This window comes from Apus apus, chromosome 12, assembly GCF_020740795.1.
Source record: "Apus apus isolate bApuApu2 chromosome 12, bApuApu2.pri.cur, whole genome shotgun sequence".
Taxonomy (NCBI): Eukaryota; Metazoa; Chordata; class Aves; order Apodiformes; family Apodidae; genus Apus; species Apus apus.
The window spans coordinates 11,542,877-11,551,716 of NC_067293.1; the positions used below are offsets into that span (position 1 = coordinate 11,542,877).

Consider the following 8,840-nt stretch of genomic DNA (forward strand, 5'->3'; position numbering starts at 1 on the left):
GGGATTGCATACCAAGGTCTCCTACCTCCAGAGGCTGGCCGTGATAATTCAGGATAGAAGAATCTAAACCAAAACTGAGAAGTTAAGTTTTTCCCACATGTGACAATTTGATAGCACATGCTGTGCACTCCCAGGTGGAGAGGAAGATACACAATTACTGTTCTCAAAGAATCGCTATAAAAAGCGATGAAGTGAAAACACTGCTGTCACATTTTGTGTATCTTACTCTAGGTACTGCTGGGAGCTGTCTTAGACGTTTCAGCACCATGCCCTTCATGTTCTGCAACATCAACAACGTTTGCAATTTTGCATCAAGGAATGACTATTCCTACTGGCTATCAACTCCAGAGCCCATGCCCATGAGCATGGAGCCACTGACTGGGCAAAGCATCCAGCCCTTCATCAGCCGGTGAGACCAAGCTTCTGTACTGTCTAGATAAATAGCTCATCTTACCCATTTATTTCAAACATGCAGGTTGGGTATTAGGAGACGAATCTGTCATGGTTTGCTCTGGGAAATACTAGGAAAAAAAGCTTGTTTTGAAGTATTCATTGTCTTAAATGATCTGTCTACATGCAGCAGTTGATACTCAGAGGCTGAAAGGCTGTAAGAGCTCTCCTTGACAGAGCAACTAACCTATGTCAGCAGCAGTGCAGGATCACTGGGGACAGGAAAAAGAACATAGGAGCTGTTAGCTCTAAGATTATGGCATTCACTTAGGGGCTTTGAGCTTCCAGTTTTTGTTTCAGGAGCTGCTTCAGTATTTTACCTAATGGCAGTTAGTGGCAATACAGGCAAATTTTGCACTTCAAAATACTTTCTTACTACAGTAGAAAAATGTGAGAAGTAGATGTCTAGATTAATAGGACAGCTTCTTACAAGCCAGTTTTCCTCCCCTTCTCTGTGCAAGAATTCCTAATAAAATATATTTCAATCATATTTTAATCACGTTTCTCTGATACTTCCCATGTGTCCAGATGTGTTGTCTGTGAAGCTCCTGCTATGGTGATAGCTGTGCACAGTCAGACCATTCAGATTCCTTTGTGTCCTCCAGGCTGGGACTCCCTTTGGATTGGTTACTCCTTCATGATGGTAAGAACTGTGCCCTACTCCAGCAACCCACCTTCTGTCCTCAACCAGCTGCCTTTAGGATTTTGTTAAAAACTACACTGGTTGTAATTTGAAAACCTTTACCTTCCATGATGAACTGTAGCAGCCAAGATGAAGAGTGATTTTCCAGTACCCAGAACCTAGTGTAAATGGTATTTATGGAGGTGTCCGACACAGCATTGTCTCAACCAAGAATGAACAGTGGCTCTTTGAGTAGTTGAATGCTTTGCTGTTTAAATTTTTAGCACCTACTGTAAGATTCTTGTTTGTGTGTTTCTCTTCCCCATCCCTACACCAGCACACTAGTGCTGGAGCAGAGGGCTCTGGACAGGCCTTGGCATCCCCTGGATCCTGTTTAGAAGAATTCCGCTCAGCTCCGTTTATTGAATGCCACGGTCGTGGCACTTGTAATTACTATGCCAATTCGTACAGTTTCTGGCTGGCAACTGTAGAGGTGTCAGAAATGTTCAGGTAAGAAAACCTGTTTCTTGTATAGTGCTTTATTCCAGAATGAAAGCTTTGGAAACTGAATTTATTCCAAAGATCAAAAGAGGTTTGTTGACAAGGGGTATAGGGAAATAATTTTGTTTGTTTCCCCTCACAACCAGTTTTTCAAGTGTCTCCCAGGAAGGCCTTTAATATTATGTAAAAACTCGCTGAGGCACATTCTGTTTTGCAAGGAGTCAGATTCTTTTTATGTCAATTGTTATTCACATTCATTATTACGTTCTCTGAAAGTAGTCCTACTGTAGTTACTCTATTTGGAGCCTGTAAGGTCGATTTTGTTGGGTTTTTTCCTTGCCAGGCCTTTAAATAAGGTCAAATATTTGAAAAGATACTTCATAGATGTACAAGGGACAAGGTCAGTTCTATTTAAACTTTTTAAAGCAGATGTTCATATAACCTTTTTTTAAAAGCCTTGTGTGAAGGAGGTTTCATATCCTCCATGGCAAGCATTTCTTCCAGTAGTTTGCAGAAAAAAATAGGATGGCATTTTTGGCAGCAAAGAAGCCAGCAGACAGTCTCTCTTCAGCTTCTCTGCAGTCAACATTTCAGCAGGAGTCTCTCAGCTTCTCAAACTTTTTCTCTCTCAACCTGAGTGGCAAAATCAATTTTTAATTTGAAAAATTATCTCCTTTCATACAGTAAATTTCTACTGCCTTGTTTGTCTACTGATAAAAAACCTCATCACTATTCCCAATGCCACCAAATTGAGAAATGCAGTTTTGTGGTACAGGGCTGGCACAGTGCACTGTCTTGTCTGGCACAAGTGGCCCCCAAATTGGTTTTGTGTAATACCTGTAACAATGATACTTAATGTGCATTAAATAGTCATCATTCCAAGTTTTCAGGGTAGTTGATCAGTGATGATTCACTAGTGAAAACTGCCTATTAACAACTACCTACCACGCAGCTTGGGAGTCTTCTACCTTTGCTATTTTCTGTCTCCTTTTTATTATCTTCTTTTTACAAAGAAGCTTCTAAGAGTTGGACTTGCTCAGTGTACACACATTACACAAATATGTTCTACTAAGCCCCTACCCTCCCCTTTCAGAATATGAGTAAATAATTTGGCAAAGCCATCACTTAAATACAGATCTCATTGTAGCAGTATTTTTATGGGTTGCTAAAGTACTTTTCAACTGAGAAACCCAAAGCAAAATGCACAGAAACATCATTCTTAAGGAAAACTCTCAAAAACAGGACTCATCCCCCACTTGCCTACTTAAGTGCTATCTTAAACTCTGAATTCAGTAGATGTTTAAAGGAACAGTTCTGTAAACAAGGAAAAAGCTAACCTAACCTTACCTTTGTGTTTGTCAACCAGTAAACCTCAGTCAGAGACACTGAAAGCTGGAGACTTGAGGACGCGTATTAGTCGTTGTCAAGTTTGCATGAAGAAGACGTAACATCTTGGAGAATGTTTTATAAAACAGTTGAAAATTCCTAAGATGCACTGTCTTCCAGCTGCAACAATGGTGCTACTGTGCAGAAAGAAAAGCAAGAACAAATCCAAACTCTTTTAACCACGCAAATTCAAGTGTACCTCACTCGTGTGCCAAACTAAGGGTTATTTGGTACATATTTGACAACAGGACTAAGATGAAAGAGCTGACCTCTTGGAAACAGAAAAGAACACTTGAGGTTCACAAAGGATCAGATGAAATTTTTCTTATCTCTCCCTGTACCAAAATGGCACCTTTTTGATCAACCAAGAGAATAAAGAAAAACACGATGCACTGAATATGTTTAAAATAACAAGACTGCAGTTTTGAAAAACATTTTTCATGGTGCTACTAACCCTACTGTACCCCAGGTTTTTAATATGAAATTTTAAGCTTATTTCTCTTTGTAAGTAATGAAATGTGTATATTGTGTAAACACCTTTTTAGTTGAAATGTTCAGTCATTTAGAAACAAACCAGACTCTGAGATAAAAATGCTTGTCTGAAATGGAAACATACAGCAGTATTTTATTATGAAACTTGTGGTACAGAGAGAATTTACCCCTCCTATGCCAAGTTATTAATTTAATATTTTATTTCCTTCCTCAGTTGCCAACCTGGTATTTTTGGGGGAATGCACAATTATTCTGAAGTCATTTTTATCAGGGTTTGAAATGTTGTACACCATGCAATCAGTGGTTTTATTTGTGCTTAGACATCCCAATCCACTTGAAAAGGGGTGGGGTTTTTTTTGTATCTTGTGAAAATACATGAAATTATTAGCCATATTCTATATCCTTCTTTCCTGAATAAGAGACACTCACATTTTAGTAATCAGTTTGGTTTAACAAAACCTGTTCCTTGGGAATATCCAGTTACCAAAACATTTAAGATTATGCTTCCATGAAACCTCTACTCTGAAGTGGTGTCATGCATTTTATCCAAAATGGTGTACACGCTGAGAAACATTCTAAATAAAATACAGCATAAGCTGGTGGAAACTTTCCTATTTACAGATTAGTCTTATGTGAATTTACCACACCCACAATGTATTTACAGTATACAACAACTCTTGTGTATGTATAGTTCACATAAGGCCTTGAAAGATGGTGCATGCAGCCTTCCTGATGTCATTTTGTAAGAATCCTACTGTTTATGTCTTAGTGTCACTACTTGTGCAATAGCTGAAAAGTGATCACTTTTTGTATGCATGACTGTTCAGCTCCTGTGGTCAGTGCTGTTTCATTTACCCTCATGTATAAGCAGAGCTCCCTGACAAAGCAAGACTATTTTTCAAGTGATGATACTTTAATTAATTTTCATTGTATATTGCCACCTTGACTATCAATACAACTTAACTTGTGAATTAACATACTGCTTTATATAGGTGAAGTGTATTTGTTTATTGATTACCATTAAGTAATTGATCAGCTAATGGCTATTCATTCTTACCTTGCAGTTGTCATTGTAAACACAAGCATCTCCTTGTTTTAAGCATATTTCACAAGACATAGGACTGGTGTCTGACCAGGTGGCAGCAATTTATACAATGAGATTGGTGCTGATTTCAAAAGCTTTCAACTAAGTATGGAACTGAAGTTCTTTAGTTTAAAATGCAAACTATTAATAGCTTTGTCTTTTTTTCAATTAGCTGCAGTCATACCTGTTGGTAGAGAGTGGGCAATTCAGCAATGTGCATCCTTCAACTTGTTTTGTTTTGGTTTGCTGATGCATGTAGAAATAAACTGAACCTGCTGCTACCTCCAAGTCAAGAACTTGTTACCAAAGCTGAAATAAAATAGTAAGTCTCTTCCTGTAAATGTGAGCCCTCATTTTACTGGTGGCTCCTCAGAAACCTAACATGAACACAGCAGGCTATCCCTAGCCCCAAGAAAGCAGAAGAATGGATGCTAAGGCCAAGGAGCTCCTGGAGGAAAGAGCTCTCCCAGCCTTCCCTACCACTTGCACTCACCATCAAGAATTGTTCATCATGTGGGGGGACTGGAAAAAGGGCAGAACATGTTTTTTCCAGTAGTGCACAAACTGTACATCTTTCTAAGATTTGGGCTTCTCTCACAATATGTACAACAAAGCCCATGGAATTGAACAGACATGAGATTCCAGTCTTGGGTAGCACCCAAAATAGGTAGTCCTGTAGCAGCTTTAGGTACCAAGCCTGCAAGATGACCACAGAAAATGAAAATATGTCTGACAGATACATTCTCTGTTCTGTTCCTGCAGCTCTTGCCCTGACCTGGAGACAGTCCTGAACCTTCCATCAGCTTCAGGCTGAGATTTCTGAATGGGCTAATTTTTATTAAGAGAAAAGTGGTCTAGAGAGGAAGGAGCATCATTTAACTAAGACATGCAGCAGAGATTCAAGAGATGTTGGTGTAATTCCCACCACACATTCTGTGCCTTAGAGCAGGTAAATCGCTTGACCTGTTGGATCAGAGTCACTAGTCTATAAAAGAAACCATGGTTGTTGTTTTCTCCTACTTGACTGCTTAGACTGTAAGCTCTTTGGGGCAGAGACATTGAAGGGGCTCAAATGTTGGTTGGGGCCTCTAGTGGTGCTATCCATCAGTATATAAATATTAAACTACAGGTAAAAGCTTGTGTTTGCAGATTTGTTATTAAAAAGGTAAAAAAAAAAAAAACTATTTCAGACACTAGAGCCTGAGGAGTCTTTGGCACAGCCTAAACATGATCTGGCTCAGAACACCACTTCATCTGCAGTTAAAGCTCTTTTTCCTGAACTTTGTTTTTAACTAAACATTTTATTCTCTTAACATAAAATTAGTCCAGTTTAGTTAATTATGAGGAGGAACCTGCAAGATAACTCGATGGTATTTAAGTTGCACACTTTAGCCACCGGAGGGCACCGCACAGCTTTGAAAGAAAGCTGGAACAGACCCCAGAGATGGGAAGCGCCCGCGTGCAGCGAGGACTTGAAAAAAACCTTAATGGAAAGGGGAGTGCGTTACCTCTCTTTGCTCACTGCCTTGTTCTTGAAAGCTTGCTGCTGGTGGTGCACTGTCAATGGCACCTGGGCTGATGACTGCAAAACCACAACTTTCTGAAGGAACAGTAGTTTGCAATTCCAAAAAACAAAACCTTACACTTAATTTGGATTTACACTGTTCTAGTATAAAGGAACTAAGGAACTCAGTTGTGCTTAAGACAGGCTTTTCAGCATCTTCCTTCTTTCTAGTAAGACCTACTATAATCTTTGACTAAAAGAAAAAAGCTTCCTTCAGCCTCAAATTAATGTATACGGTGGGATTTAAACTTCTGAAACAATTCTGCAGTCAAAATGCAACCTATAAACCGAAGTGGGCAAACAGGCCAATGCAGCCACATTTCCATACAATAAACTAGACTGTTACATGCAAACTTTGTGCTTTAGCAGCTCTCCAGCAGGCAGCATTTTGTCCTCTATTGTAGAGGTCAGTCACCCCTACAGTCAGGATTTCTCACATCAAAGGCTAGAGGAAGGACCTATTTTAAAATGTCGTTATACAATCTGAAGAAGGGATATACTGATTTTTGCAAGCAACAGATGCTCAAGTTCTAAAATTTGATCTTCTGCAATTATGAGATATCTCTGTTTTCTATTTGGTAAGTATTTTGTAGTTAGTTCACTGCCTGTACTGTACAGAAGTGCCATCCTCAGGACACCCCTGAGGGAAGGTCATTTTGCCAGATTTAGCACTAATTGCTGTGAGCAGTATTACATGTTTTTAACAGGTCCTTCCCAGAAAAGTGATGCTTTGGACACGTAATGATGCTGCTGCTGTTAGAGCTGCTTCCAGTAGAAGCACAAGCTGAGAACTGTGCAAGTGATGGGAATCAGGACATAACTGCTAATGGAAAGCAGGAGCAGCCATTAGCTCAGGGGAGCAGTAACAGTGTTCTACATTTAAAATGTAGGGTAAGTACCTAGAACTATTAGCTCCTAAAAGAAAGATTATTAACTCAACCCATTTGTAGCAGGCAGGTGACCACTGCCTCAGCTGGCAGCAAGGTGACAGTAACCAGTTAGGAGAGCAGGCAAACTGCTGTCTTCAGTAAGGTACTCACTGTAGCCCATGGATGGAGCAGAGTGGTGGCTGAGGCTTCAGTACCCACTGAACTACATTTCCTGACAGTTTCCTATACTCATAACACTTATTTTAAAAGTAACTCCAAAGAAAAAACACAAGGAACAGTTTGGTGTGTTTAACAAAAAGTTGGGTAGGGGTTGGTGAAGTTCTTACCTCCAAGATACAGACAGCAAGCTCAGTGCTCCTGCTTGCCCTGAGACATGTTGCTTCACAACCCTCCATGGAAAAATTGAGGGGAGAAACTTCTTTATATTTGAGGAAACACTACTGCTGTAGCCAAAAAGAGGATGCAGGGATGAACAAAACAAAATGGAAGTTATCTCGTAACTCAGCTCCCAGTTATTTATTTCCCGTGAGACCCATTAGAATGGGTCAATGTATTTCAAAACAAGGACTCTAATGTGTATTCTAGTGACTGTCTTCAAAGTCAAATAGGAACTTGCCTTCTGGTTTTAATTGAGGTCCTTCACCATGCTTCAGAAGCAAGAGAGTTCTGTCAATGATCCAGCCAAAGGGGTTTGAAAAATTGGTACAAAAGTATGTCCTCCACCCCACCTCCCCACCAAAAAAACCCCTCAAGCAGTCAGCCCATTTCAGATTCAGTGAGACATTCAGTCAAAGGTCTCTTAAAGCAGCTATTGTGAGACTGTTGCAACAGTCTTGTCAGTGTTTGGATAATTTTCACTGTTTGTTTACTGGTGGTTGGGCTGTTTCTGCCATGGATGAGAAGCATGGTTTTGTTTTTCTTCCCAATACAGGTTTACATGCTATAAAATGAGGCCCTGAGCAAGGGGGCTGGTTTATCCAAGGAAGACCTTATTCTTACAGCAAACTTGACAGTTCCAGGGAGCTGTTTTAATGCTCCATTCTGAGTAACAGGGTAAGAATTAAGTATTTTTTAAGGAAAGATAAGTCTAATCCACAACATTTAAGAGTAATCAGCCACATTTATGGAGATCACACATGCTGATATCTGTGGATAAAAACTCTAAGAAATACAGCATTAATTACATAACCTTCAAGTCAGGAAGGAATTTGAAAAGGCACTACATTTTGTAGTATTTTCCAAGTTAAGTTCAGTTATTTTTACAAGTCAGTGCATTACCTGAAATTCTGAGATATCTATATAGGGTTTGGGTTTACATACTGAGACCTTATTTAACACATACCAAACCAAAAGTATTACTACAAAACTTGAACAGCAAGCTGTACTTGTTCCCTTCTACCCTAAACTCTAAATAAAGACAGGAACCTATTTAATACTACACTGCTACAAACTCCTTCCAGGACTAGTACTTTTTATCCTGAAACTCCATACTTGGTCATGGACAAAAATGTGAACTAAATTGGCCACACTTCTGCATTTAAAGCAGAAAAAGAAAATATCAGGCACTGATGATTATTTTTTCATTCAGAAACTCAGTTGTTTACCAGCACTACAAATCTACAACAAAGAAAACTTGTGGGTGTTGTGCTCTACGTTACCTTTTACACCAAAGCGGCAAAGACAATTGTACAGGCTGGGAATCACTCCCCCGATAGATGCTAAAAGCCTCTCCACATCTTCAGGGACACAGGGTGACAAAATCACTTTAAAAAGAAAGCAGCAGCAGCAGCAGGAAATACACTTCTGACAGAAATAAACAAATTTGTTTAAAATGAAACCCAGAGACGGAGC

At 39.5% G+C, this 8,840-nt stretch overlaps 1 protein-coding gene across 1 annotated transcript in view; it reads left to right on the plus strand.

Annotated features, from left to right (window-relative positions):
- The window catches only part of COL4A5 (collagen type IV alpha 5 chain), a 79,844-nt gene extending 75,985 nt beyond the window's left edge, over window positions 1-3,859 (plus strand). Inside the window, exons 50-53 of the mRNA XM_051630350.1 lie at window positions 232-409; window positions 979-1,093; window positions 1,410-1,582; window positions 2,940-3,859. Coding sequence (XP_051486310.1) covers window positions 232-409; window positions 979-1,093; window positions 1,410-1,582; window positions 2,940-3,021 — 548 coding nt within the window. The 3' untranslated portion in view covers window positions 3,022-3,859. The remainder of the gene's footprint in view (window positions 1-231; window positions 410-978; window positions 1,094-1,409; window positions 1,583-2,939) is intronic.
- The last annotated feature ends 4,981 nt before the right edge of the window (window positions 3,860-8,840 follow it).